Source organism: Cottoperca gobio, chromosome 20, assembly GCF_900634415.1.
Source record: "Cottoperca gobio chromosome 20, fCotGob3.1, whole genome shotgun sequence".
Classification (NCBI taxonomy): Eukaryota; Metazoa; Chordata; class Actinopteri; order Perciformes; family Bovichtidae; genus Cottoperca; species Cottoperca gobio.
In genome coordinates this window covers 14,640,044-14,654,203 of record NC_041374.1, presented here as the reverse complement: position 1 = coordinate 14,654,203, position 14,160 = coordinate 14,640,044, and the positions used below count along the sequence as shown (strand labels likewise).

At 42.9% G+C, this 14,160-nt stretch overlaps 1 protein-coding gene across 1 annotated transcript in view; it reads right to left on the bottom strand.

Moving 5' to 3' along the window:
• Positions 1-14,160, bottom strand: part of LOC115025632 (partitioning defective 3 homolog) — a 313,173-nt gene that overhangs the window by 204,605 nt on the left and 94,408 nt on the right. Inside the window, exon 3 of the mRNA XM_029458033.1 lies at positions 6,770-6,944. Coding sequence (XP_029313893.1) covers positions 6,770-6,944 — 175 coding nt within the window. The remainder of the gene's footprint in view (positions 1-6,769; positions 6,945-14,160) is intronic.

Here is a 14,160-nt window from a genome sequence, read left to right as displayed (position 1 = left end):
GTCACGGGGTTATGGCCAATCACCATTTGAGTCTATTTCTGCATGTCAGAAAGTGCAAGTAACTTTGTTTTCCAATCAAGACCTCACTGCTCCTGTGTTGCTTTAAGTGTGACACAAGAGACCTGCAGAACTGATCTCAGCCCAGCTCAGGAAGTAATAAAGCAGTCAACAAACTCACACACACAATCTCTCTTCTCTCTCTCTCTCTCACACACACACACACACACACACACACACACACACACACACACACACACTCACACACTCACACAACTCCACATGATTCAGCTGTCTAGCTATTGCTTTATTGGGATCCTGGCAGAAGTAATAATAGGAATAATACTGGTAGCACATTCCCAGTGGTGCTGAGTGGAGACTTTTACCACTCCAAGCACTTCACACTTCATTACAAAAACAGTGTCTTCACCATTTAACAGTACCAGCCATTGCAATAATTAGCTATAATATGCCCTGCATGTTATTATGATAGTATGAGTGTTTTTATGACTAATATTCCCAGTGACTGTGAACAGAACCCGTACTCCACAGCAGTTTAAAAACCCACCCTGGGCACTCCCTTTCTCTCCCTCTACAAGCGTGAGTATGATTAAGAGTTGACATAACTAATAGCCTCTCCACTAACTCAGGTAGAGGAAGGCAGTTCAGAGTCTCACGAGGGCCGGTGGCTTTAAAAGTGCTTTCAGCTTGCTAATGGTGGGATTGCTATCCCAACATCTTCACTGCTGAGTGTGTACTCAACTCTGAAGCTACTTTGAGAGGTGTGATGCACAGTCGGAGTGGTTGTGGACGGTTGTTGAAGAAGAGTTGAGTATATCTATGGCTGTGTTTCCACTGCATGGTATGGCTCTGCACAACTTGACTCTCTTTTGGTACCAGGTGCTTTTCTATATTTCGTTTTCCACTGCAGATAGTACTCCCTCAGTGTAGGCTGGGCGATCAGCTGTTTGCTGTACCTACTGTACACCGCTTAAACGTCTTTTGCCGGACATACCATGCAGTGGAAACGAGCCTGTAATGATAATACTCAGTGAGGGAATGTGTTTCTTACATTCATCCTATGTTTTTGCAGACACCAGTTTTACATAACTGGTGAAAGGGAAACATGTAAGTACTTCAATGCTTATTTTTCTGCTATGCACTTTTACACCTTGAAGTTCATTAGCAAACAGTCCATTGAAGGGGGTTAAGGTAAATTTTTGCCTTGGGGCCCAATAACAGGTTAATCCAGCATGCACAGACCAGCACAGGTTCAAGGTCCTGTTAGAGAGTGTTCAAGGGTAGCAGGGATTACGCCTCGCAGTCTTATTTCTCCACCAACCAGTCAAGTTGCAGTTTACATTAATTTATTTCCCAAATGTCATCACTTGTGACATCACACAAGTAGATCTTTGACTCCCAAGATTCTAATTAGTTCATCCTTGAATCCAGGGAACTTTTGTCCCAAATCTGATGAAATTCCCTCAATGTGTTCCTGGGATATCGCGTTCACAAAGAATAGGACGGACGTAAGATCACATAGACCTTTGACCCCCACAATCTAATTAGTTCATCTTTGAGTCTAAGTGGACGTTTGTGCCAAATTTTAAGAAATTCCCTGAAGTAATTCCTGAGCGATCACGTTCAGGAGAATGAGACATACAGACAGAGTTACGGATAGACGTACGGACTGATGTACGGACAGACCATTTGAAAACATAATATTCCCAATATTCTAAGAACTTTAGGGTAGGGCAGAAGAAGGAGACAGACAGAGCTGACGTGAGATGGGTTAACCATCAGACAGGACCAATCAGCGGATGCACACTGCCACCGTTATCAACCCTGTGATTCTTCAGATATCTAAGCCCTTAGATCACACTGCATCACCTGCTCACTGCTGAAGTGAGAGATTGAAGAGGTAGTTCTGTACCAGAGAGAGTTAGAGAGAGAGTGCAGATGAGAATGATAAGTATCAGTGCCTGCGATCAGACTTAGCTGCATTTGGTTCCAAACCTAAAACTGGTAGTTTATCTATAATTGACAATCACTGCCTTTGGAAGTCACCCAAACCCATGGGAGAGCCCACAATGGGAAGGGCAGTGCACTTTTTAAGCCTTGAATAGATAAAGATGAAATAGATTGAGATCTTTAAAAAAGTGCTGAAAGAATACAACTATCTCAGATATTAATTATTGTAAGTTTGAGAATTTGAATTTCTTAATTGAGCAGTTTGTGCTTTAAAACTGTTGGGTGTGCAGACCAACATGTCAGTCACAATGTACACCTATGTCGTGTGTTGTCCGTGCGTCACTGTGTCTCTCCTCTTCTGTAGTGACTTTTATATGGCCTTGGCTGGCTGCAGGGAGCCTCCTCAGTGGCAGACCACTAAGCCAAATTGATTAGATGAAGGCCCTCCTCTTCGAAGGTGTCCACACTCTCCCCCCACAGGCAATCTCTCTAATGGCCTCCCAGCAACCCTGTCACCGAAGGGCTTCAAGGACCAAGGGAGCGGAGATTCAGGGACAGCCGGAGCAGGTCAGTGGAGGAGTGGACAATTGATCACCACATTTGTCTTTTTTAGGGAAGGGAGAGCCTTGACAGGGGTTGATTCAAAAGTGGTCACAGTGTAACTCTCAAAATAACAAGTTGAATGTAGATATTTTAGTTTGATCTGTTCATGGGCAGGGGGTCAATCATGTAAGTATCGTTGCAATCACTGTGATCTTCTGTTAAGTGTTTTAAAGCCACTCCACATCAATGTCAGTGTATTTTAACCTCTGTCAATAGCACTTGAGCTTCTCCCATTTTCTGATTGTGTATCCTGAGCAATTGCCATTGAGCATATAAAAACCTAAGAACAAACCCCCAACAGGGAAAGAACAATCACATAAAAGTAGTAATCTATGAAAGTCAAATTCAAGGAAGACATATCAATGCCAGAGTCATGTAATCTGGTACTTGGGAATGTCCTTCGGGCTGTAAACATATGATGTCATCAAAAGCCTCGGTTCAATGCTGTAGATAACATGATACTTTAGACACTTACTTGTAACTTTCTAAAAACATCGATCCAACATTCACACCCACTGCACACCATGATTGCCAGCTGTTTGCAGGTGAGCTTTGTCTGTCACTTTGCACGGGAATAACCGAGTTCATCACACTATCAGACTGTCTGAAAATGTGCATTTTGAAATGATACCTTCCAATATGGCCATTTGGAGCAACTATTACTGTGTCGATTACCTCATAAACACTGGACATCTTTTCAATTTGTTCCTCTCTGTTTGTCCGCAGGCTGTCGTCTAATATTCATTTTAGCCTCAAATAGATATTCAAACAACAAGCAAGTGTTTGTGTCACCCAGGAGCCTGTGTCCACACATGAGAGCCTGTCAAGAAACAGTTTAAACATACGAAAGCTTTCACAACACGACTGCCAGTAATATAAAGTCAACTCTGGGTCAAATTTAAGGACCCCTGTAAAAGTCTCTGAGCAACAAAGAACGGAACATTCCATTTCAAAGCTACAAGCACCATTAAGATCCACTGTTAATTCAAAGTTTCAGAAATGTTCTCTTACTTCGGAAAGATTAGGATTTAGTGGTGAGTAGAGGCAGAAGCAGCTCCGCCGTCCGTATAATTATGGGAAAATTGCATTCATTATTGTAATTTACATCTCATCTCCAATCCAATTATTAGCAGTTTGACCTGCACGGCACATGTTAGCACGGAAATCTAAAATGGGCTCCCAAGGCGGAGGCAAAGGGAGGGGTGGAGGACAGAAAGGAAGCGAGAGGGAGAGTTTGGGACTTTGGGAGTTGTAGGAGGGGGGAAAAACAATCAATATGGCTCCAAAAGATGATGATTTTAAACAGCCATAATTCTCTGCCTCAGAGCACAGCTGCCAAGGGCGCCGCTGCAACACTTTGATGTCTGATATGCAATATTGCTGCCAGTAATTTGGAGGGACCATCGCCTGTCTGTCTTGTTCATCTGTCTGAGTATGTGTTGCCAGTCAGTCTGTAGGTCTCTCCGTCTCTTAAAATTGTTATGCACTACACACATATACATCTTTCTGAGGTACTTTTGGAGTGGAGTGGAATTAGGAACTTGTAAGTGAGGAAGAGGCTCCAAAGAAAAACATATCTTGTAAACAATGCAGTTTCACTTGCATCGTGTTGATAATACTGCACTTATGTAAAACTATCACAAAACAAAACATATCATTGGCTTTACCTGTTCAGCTGTTCTTTCCTAATTATCTTCTTAACTATCCTCAAATTGCTATAAACGTACCCATCACCGTGTGCCACGCATTGTGTAGGAAGCAATCAATTATTCTGCTTTTCTGCAATATCGTCATTATATTTCTTGAATGCTAAACCTACAATTTACAGGGCATTGTGTGTTTGTGTGGGTGGGTGGGCCAGAGTTCTCCTAAGCCCTCCATTGTGGTATCAGAATGAAAATACATGTGGCAAAAAGATCAAGTCACAATGTGAGCTACAGATCAGACACTTATTCAACTATTAAGTCATTGCTTTACTAATTGTTTAGTCAATTACTTAAATTCATACTTTTGATTTGGCAGAATCCAGATGGATCAGATCAGGGAGAACACTGATAGACGTCTTACTTTCTCACATTAAATCACCATATATTCAGTGGTGGAATGCAATGAAGTACATTTACTCAAGTACCATACGGTACTTAAGCACAATTTTGACTTGTACTTTATCTGAGTATTTCCATTTTATGATGCTCTACTACATTTTGAAAGCCAATGTTGTAGTTTTAACTCCTCAACATTTATTTCATAACTTTAGTTACTTACAGATATAAATCACCTAATAAATAAACATTGACATATAATTAATGTTTCGATAGTCATAATCCAGTAATTCAATTACGCATAACGAGTACTTTTAGTTTTGGTACTTTAAGGATATTTAGATGCCAATACTTTGTACTTTACTTAACTAGGTTTTGAATGCAGGACTTTTACAATTAAAAGATCTGAGTACTTCTTCCACCACTGCGTATATTACACATATTACACATTCTGTGATTTTAAACTAACCATGAAAATGTAGTGATGGTGTGAAGGTATCTGTCCTGTTGTATTTACCAAGTAGCAAGACCAAACAGAAATGATGTTTCACCACAAATACAAAGCCTGCTTGTTATTTGGTCATAAACAATAAAATATTGCTGTTCCTAGAATTTGTCTAACGATTCCGGCGTCGGCCCTTACACAACCAAAATTCTTGAATCTCTCCAGTTGAACATTTTCATTGGCATTCTGTGTCAATGACCCCTCTTCTTTACCCTTGGATGTTTGTTTTCTTCTTGTTGTCACTTGGTACAAGGAACTGGCAGGGTAAAGTCTGTTTGATGTCAGGTCCAAATGATTTGGACAATTGCGTTCTGACGCACGGGTAATGTCTAAATAATTTCAGGGTTGTGGTGCATGTGTGAAAGGGGCTTTATAAAATACTCAGTACTGCAGAGATGAAAGACTAACATATCTCTCAGAAACCAAGTGCTTCAAATGTTGGTTTGCTTGAAGCAAGTTGACAGGAGGTCAGATAGCTTCAAACCAACCTGCCTCTCACACTGTGCAACTGGTTGACTTTCAGTTTGCTCCATTGTCTGGAACAATTTCCATAAATCTCCACAGTCTAACAGGCAGGTTGAGAGAAGTTTAAGTCAGGGCAGCGGAGTAAAGTCTACTGTTCATTCACGTACGTGTGTGTGTGTGTGTGTGTGTGTGTGTGTGTGTGTGTGTGTGTGTGTGAGTCCATGCCCATGTGTGAGTTGTGGTTTGAATGTCTTAGATGTCCTTTGAAGTTTAAGACAGCTCTGCATCCGCTCACTGGTTCCACTTCATGGGACGTGAATATGTGGACATGAGCAATATCTGAGTCACTGACTTGTGTGCTATTTTTTGCCTGTGTGTGAGTGTGTGCAGGTCCACCTTGCTCTGGCATGTGTGCTCTTGCTCACGCATGACTGAGTATCCAACTGTGTCTCAATTCCTTCCGTTGTCTCGGTTTCTACCTGTCTGTCTAAGTGAGAACACGGCCATTCCCTGGACACACCGCGTAGTTTGGAAGGACACTCGACTCCACACAATATCTGAAGCATGTCAAGTAAAACAGACGCTGGCCAGTTTGTTAAAGAGTAGAAGTTTACTTTTTGTTCAATTTCGGTACTGTTTCATTCAGGTCCACAACAAACAAACCACAGCTCATAAAGAAAAGTCCCATGACTCACACATGTATTGGTAATCTGTAATCCCTCGGTTTTTCTATCCCACATTCTGACAGCCTGGGAGATTCAATGCAATAACCCAACCTTGGTCAAATTGTATGCTGTGGTTTAGCTTCTCGGGTCTTCATATCATTGACATGAATAAATAGCTGAATATGTGCATTTTTCTGTAGCTTTTTGGCTTTTAGATGTCAGCTTTCATGTCCCTAACCTTTTAAACTTTCCATTTTGAATTCCTGCTGGTGGCATAGATTACCCACAGCACAGGCCGTATAGTTATTTCTATATTATACTGTACTTCTCAACATTTGTAAATTGCTTTTTCCTAGAAGGTAGAAATCCCAATGTAGCACCCTGATATTCTAGTGATGTAAATTGCATGCAATATATGAAAAGCTATGTTATTAAAATGAGTATTTCATGGATTCTTTTTTGTGGTGTGTTCCATTAACAGTGAACTATTAGTGGTGATGCAATATTTTCATTGAACTCACTGGATCGCAGAGCGGACGGTGTGACCTCGATCTCACTGTTGGTCTGGTAGGGCTGAAAGGACGACGCCGAACTCATGTCGCTGGTGAAGGGCTCGGGACTCTGCGTACCGGTGGAGCTGGCACTGGTACCGTCACCTCCATTGTGAGGATCCTGCTCTTCATATACTGCTACCAGCTGGAGAGAGAGGGAAAAACATGTTTGTGTATTAGTGTGTATCGTGGGGATAAAGAGAGACAGAAATGTTACCAGTTACCATACGTGAACGGTATATAAGTGTGTGTATGTTTTGTCATTTTCAGGTAACCGGCCTCAGCCCAAATCACTCAATCATGCTGTAAATTGTGCAGCAACTCTTTCTCTACAGTCTAATCTTGCAGCATCTGCAGTCATGTAGCACGGTGTGTTCCGGGTTGCCAGGTTTGGCTCCCACAGCGAGCAGCTGCTGCATTCCCACGAAGGTGATATGTTGCCACGTTTCACCAGGCCAGATAGGGAGATCTCCCCACAGCATCCCGTAATTAACAGAGTCTAACACACACGGCTCATCGCTACAGCCAATTCGCCCACTTAACAAGAGAGCAAGAGAGACACAGCGGCCTGGATTACGCTGTGCGAGAAACACTAGACTCTGTTTCCTCTTTCACTGGGATAAAGAAAATTAGATCGGACATTGCTGATTGACTACATATGAGTCGAGGCTGGACTGAGACATACAGAGAGAGAGAGAGAGAGAGAGAGAGAGAGAGAGAGAGAGAGAGAGAGAGAGAGATAGAGAGAGAGAGAGAGAGAGAGAGAGAGAGAGAGAGAGAGAGACAGTGAGAGAGAGTGAGTGAGACAGAGAGAGACAGATAGAGAGAGAGTGAGAGTGAGAGTTGAGAGAGAGAGAGAGAGAGTGAGAGTGAGAGAGAAGAGAGAGAGAACGAGAGAGTGGAGTGAGAGAGAGTGGAGAGAGAGTGAGTGAGAGACCAGACAGATAGAGTGAGTGAGAGAGAGAGAGTGACAGAGAGAGAGAGAGAGAGTGAGAGAACTGAGAGAGTAGAGAGAGAGAGTGAGAGAGAGAGAGAGAGAGAGACAGAGAGAGTGAGTGAGAGGAGAGAGAGAGGAGAGAGTGAGAGACAGACAGACAGAGAGAGAGAGACAGAGAGGAGTGAGAGAGTGAGAAGGAGAAAGTGAGTGAAGAGAGAGAGTGAAGCGAGAGAGAGAGGAGAGAGAGAGAGAGAGCAGGAGAGAGAGTGATGTGAGAAGAGAGAGACTAGATAGAGAGAGAGTGAAGTGAGAGAGTGCAGAGGAGATGAGAGAGTGAGAGATGAGAGAGAGAGTGAGTGAAAGAGAAAGGAGTGAGAGACAGTCAGAGAGAGAGAGATAAGTGCAGAGATAGAGAGAGAGAGAGATAGATAATAGAGACAGCATAGAGAAGAGAGATATAGGAGAGAGAGAGAGAGATTGAGAGAGAGAGAGAGAGAGAGAGGAGAGAGAGAGAGAGAGATAAGAGAGAGAGAGATGAGAGAGAATAGAGGGAGAGCAGGAGATAGAGAAGAGAGAGATGGAGGAGAGATAGACAGAGTGACAGATAGAGAGAGAGAGAGAGAGAGAGAGAAGAGAGAAGAGAGAGTGAGTTGAGAGACAGAGAGAGAGGAGAGAGAGAGAGAGAGAGAGAGAGAGAGCAGGATAAAGAGAGTAGCAGAGAGCGATAGAGATGACAGATAGATAGAGAGAGAGAGAGAGAGAGAGAGAGAGAGAGAGAGAGAGAGAGAGAGAGAGTGTAATGAAAGCATAAAACCTGTAGTGGTAGAGTGCCAAGTGGTTTTCATTGCCAGCACAACCTGTTACTAAACCTCTCACAAGAAGATTAACCTCGTATTCCATCCAGACAGAGCAATCATACAGCAGCAGCCTGATCCACAACATGCTACACAGAACAATAGTATGTATATTACAGACTTGAGATGAGTTCCTTTTTATGTATTTGTCCTGCCTATAAATCTATGTAATGAAAGGCCATGGGTGTGGGGAGAGCGACGAACAAAGAAAGCATTAGTCGCCGTTGGGAGCAAACAGCTTTCGTACATCCCGCATCGTATTTGTCTGAAGGTAAAAATAGCACAAGTGTTTTCTCCATGTATTTGCTGTTTTTCATCACCCCAACGCAGGGACATCTGCATATAAACAAGTTTAGAAGCCCCTGCTCTTCTATTTGATTTAATTCATATGCAGAGGGTGATGCGTAAAGTGTGTATGTGTTTCTGTATCCGCGTCTGAATTTATGCCTTTCTGTGAATATGCCCATGTGGTTTACTGTTGCCGTAATTCACGCCGACATCTCTCACGCTGGCTTTGCACAATTAAAGCAGACAGAATTTTTTTTGAGATGTTTCCTCGCATCCCAGTGCCGTCTCTGAGACGTACTTTATCACTGAAGGCTTCACCCATTTCACTCTAATCACGTTCCATTTCCAATCTTGAAATCACATTCCTCAGGTTGTAAGGGTTTGTCGCAAATTTGCTCAGTGCACACGAGAGGCAATCAGAGAGGAAAGAGATCCGGTGCTACAAAATAAGAAGGCCTTAATATTAGAAATCAGGCAGCTTGATGAGGTCATTTGCTGAAGGTTTATGTATTGGCAAATGTGTAAATTCACACATTAAGGCATGAAAAGATCTACTTTATTTTCATCTTACACTTTGATATCTGGTTATTAACAAGATGTTAAAACTTATTTCAGGACGTGGAGAATGTTTGAAGTGTTTGAAGGATGAAATGATGTTTTGGCTGAAAAATGTTTGTGAAAGCGATGAAAGGAACAGCTATGTGAAGATGCCGAGGCGGCTGTGAACAGACTAGGGTGAAGGGTTGTCCCCAGAGGTATTTATGCTGCCCGAATGCATGTGCGAGCCAATGAATCATTAGTGACAAAGTAATCAGGACTACCATTCATATGTTGCTGGGAGTATTTAGCAACCTGACAAGCCCCCTGCCTGCCAGCTGCCCATTTAGAGGAGTGGTGAATACTGTTGTTGCTGTCACAGCGAAGTGTGATTCATTTTTAAATACATTCCAAATCCCCCTAATTAGGTCCACTTCGCTATGCCTTGTATCCTTTCACCAGACACTCTAGAGCACTCTGTGGGTGTCTGACATGTACAGCTAAACTCATCCACACACCCTCCATTTCATAATCAAATGGCTCTGCATTTATCCTGCATTCAATATTTATGCGCTCTTGAAAGTGCTCGGTTGTCCCCTAAACCCAGAGAGATATGAAAAGTTCCCACTGTTCAGATAGTAGATTTCTCCTTTTGAGCAGTACGGCCACATTTTTCTTTGCTCTGTCCGTTCTTCATCCGTTCACCTAAGGTTTACATGACATGTAGGTTCAATGAATCCCTAATGAAAGTTTCTGACAAAAAAAAGTGTGGTACAGATTCATTTAAAACAGCTTCGCAAACTATTTTGAACTCATATCAGAGAGATATGGGCAGCAGGCACGGTGTTGTCTTTAGCACTGATGTATATCATATGAGTATAAGTCAACCATGGGTACTAAGTTTCTTAGTTTCTGGATTCCGAACAAGTTTATGCTCATCCAGGTCCAGTTATGACACTTATTTCCAGAGGTTTCCGCATTGCTTGTAGCTAGTTATTTGTGCTGTGCCCAAAACATACAAACCGGAATGGAAAAGGGAAAGAACATAAACCTCCTCACACACTTAGGATCAATACACATCTGCAGAGTATCTTTGGAGGAGGTACTGTAAGGGCTGTCAGTTTTGAGAAGTACCCAATAAAGCCTCCTCCAATTCTCGTGTCTCTCTGAGGTCCTTCCATCATCTTCCGGTCCTCTGTCTGTACTGTGGAGAAGGGGGCACTCTTGGCCAGAGGGAAAGCTGATGCAGTTGTTGCTGGTGACAGGACAGAGCTCAAGCTGCAAAAACCACGAAAACCATTCCACAAACGCTTTCCCTCCATCTGGGAATTGGTCACAGTCACTTTAGAACTGAGATGAATTCATGTTTAAATTTGTTTTATACCCCCCCCCCCCCCTTGGCTTGCTGTGCAGGGGGCGTCGAGTTGTATTCAGAAGTTTTTCAAAAGGACGAAAAAGTTTTAGCGATGCAAAAACAGGAACAGCATGGCTAATTGTCAAGTGGCGTAACAGTTGAAGCTGAGGATTCAGAGCAGAGGGAGAAGAGGGGAGTGAATTATAATTTTAAAGAGCCCCCCGAATAACAAGATGCTACAAGCTACAATATAACACACAGTTATATCTAAACCAAAGGTAGGACAAGAGGGATGACAGAATGAAAGCACAAGACAGGATGTGAGTGGAAGAAATGTTCCAGTTTCCAGTCTCAGGATAAACTCTGGATGCAATTTGAAAAACCTATATAGCTCCTACCTGCTTCAGTTGAGAGAAGCGAGGAAAAGAGAAGAACTGACTGAGTCTTATTTCATGGGCCTCTCTCTCTCTCTCCAGCAGGGAGCTACAACATTGCTGCTGCCTTAAGCCCCTGGAGCAAGGCTGACACTCATCCACTCTCAGCCGGTTCCACTGACTGTCACAGCAGCTGCCAATCAACCCCTATCTACCTGGAAGCCTGAGGGCTGCTGGAGAGAGGCAAGAGCAGAGGATGGAGAGAGATGATGATGAAGGGGTGAGACGAGACGGAGAAGAAGAAGCAAAAGGAAAAGAGAAAGTCAGACGAGGCCAGGTTTTCTCCGCAGCCTAGGTGAAGGCGGTATTTGGGATTCAGCATTTCCATATCTGTAACGGAGAGAGCAAGGAGACAGGGCACTGAAAAACAGAATCTCAGGGATGCCTTTCATGTCGGCCTCCTTTGATCTCCTTCCGGCTTTTGGCAGCAAGGGTGGAGTAGAAGAAGAGATGGAGAGAAAAAGCTGAGGAGGGGATGAGGAGCTTTCTCCATCTCTTTTCTGTCTTCTCCAATTCCCCCCTCCACCTCCAGAACCTCTGATCTGTCAGGAAGCCCGGGCATTAGGATTGGCACCCGTACAAAACAGGAGTCCCAAGCGTACACCAAGCCGCGTTCAAAAGACAGAAGACAACAGAGGTTATTAGTAGTCATGGGGGCAGCTCTGGCAGTGCCACCAGAGACATGTAATACCTGCGCCGCGATGCTCTGACGCTAATCCATATCTGCCACAACAGCTTTTTCATAGCCAAGTGGAAGGGACGGCTGACATGAGTCAACCCTCGGGAAACCTGTCCGCTCAATCCACACCTTCAATTAAAGAGCACTTCCAAAGTTGCGCCAGTCTACGACCTGCTCTGAATATTTATTGCTGCACCAAAAGTCACCTCTGGAGGCAAGATTCATATGTATTCATTTGTCAGTAACACTTTTTGATCTTTTCACTTCCAAACCAATAGCAAAAATTCTATATGTTTCCAATAAACAGTGATTACAAAATAAATAATAGGCAGATAAGCTGAATTTAATGAGCTGAGTTTACTCCCCCTGACTTCTATTTGTCTGTGAGTGTGCTAGGCTTTGTGGAAATGTCTCTTATATTTGTTTTAAAATGAAAGAAGGAAGGAATGACAATTTAGATCAATCTATTAATTGGTATAATGAATAGTTTTTCAAGAATTTCCCTATTTGGGATGAATACATTTCATCTATCTATCCATCTATCTAAAGTTGTGTTAAGTTTTGCACTGCCTGAGGTAACTTAAACACACTGCCTCTGCTAGAAAATACAAACACACCCTCTCACACACACACAAACAATGTAGGTTTAACCTCCACTCCCTATCATTCATCATCATTTTATTGCAAGGGCACCAGGGGTGCAAAGTTATTAAAGGTACAGTGGTGGTGGAAACTGTGAAAGCCACTCCACCAGAAACTGCTAGAACTCTAAACTTGTTGAGTAATAGCCATGGGCAACTATTCCTCATCCACACACCACCCATCTATCCTTACATCCATTCATCCCTTTCGACACTCACCATTTATCAGTCATGGATCCTTTAAGCATCCATCAAAGATTTTTGATCGTCTATCGGTATGCAAAGAGATCAACACAGTACAACCCTGATATGATACATTCTTCACTGTAATGACAATACGTGGTCTTTTCATTTCCCTCTAAGAGAATGTGACCTTTACTTGTAACTTTTGGATGACCTTAGGCAACATCACAATGGTGAACCTTCATCCTAGAGTTATCACAGAGTTTTCAATATTTCATCCTTTCCGCCCGTCCACTATTTCTCACACGCCGAGAGTCGAGCAAACCAACAAAGTGCTTAGTCCTGTATTTTTCCTGCTCATTAAGACCATCAAATATTCAGAGAATAGGTCTCGAGCACTCTGGCCTGCCATCGCTAGCATTCCAAATAACCCTCAAATGGCACCCCGCAGCGCCTCAGAAACATATGCATATTTCAAGTGCTGTCACATGGAATTGATGCAAGAGAAGAGCGTCAGAAGGCTTGCTAAGGCAAGACCTGAAATGATGACACACGCCGCAAAAGCAAATTCGTAAAGATGCTGCGACACATGGAATACATCCTCCCGTTTATAACAGAGATGGTGTGCGAGGGCAGTGGAGGAGGGCGGCAGGAAGGAGAGGGGAGATAGGAAGGGGGAGTTTATACGAGCAGGAAGATGACAGGCTTAAAGAAATATAATCCCCAAACAAGCAAACGCAACTCCTGAGATTGGTTTACGCTGCTGTTCTCGCTAAAACATTAAGTCATCATTTCTTTCAATTTTTAAAGCAAAGCAAGGTGGATTCACTGCTAGAAGAAGAAGAAAAAACAAGGTGGAAGGGGTGTTAAAAAAAAAGAATAGGCGAAGAGTCAGTGAGAAAATATACAGAGCAAGCAAAGTTAAACCAGATTAGAGACTCATCCCTTTCAAATCCACTCGGCCAAGTTCTCGTCCCTGCCTTTGAAGTTTTCCTCCTGTGTTGGGGGAAGCGAATTCACACATATTAGGGCTCCCTATGTGAGAGCTACCTACGCAGTGCTGACAGAAGGGAAAATTCCTACTTCGCCCGCGTAACGTTCTGCCTTGTATATTAATACCTTATAACCCGTGGTCATATGTTCGTGGTCAATTTAACCTTATTCAGCCCTGGGAAATAAATAACACTTTTTTTAAAAGCACACAAAAGACCTTGGCTGTCTGCAACTTTAGAGTGAAATGAGAGGGTGAGAGGAGGGAGCGAGGGAGAGAAAGATTCTGACATATTCATGAAAGCAATTAGGGTGGGTGTCCATAAGAAAGCAAGAAACATGATGAGCATCTTATGACATCGGTGGGCTAAATTACCAGCTATCACCTGACACTAATTAACATTGCGCAGACACATGAAATAATGTTGAACTAATCTTGTTCCATCAACACATCTACATTTTAA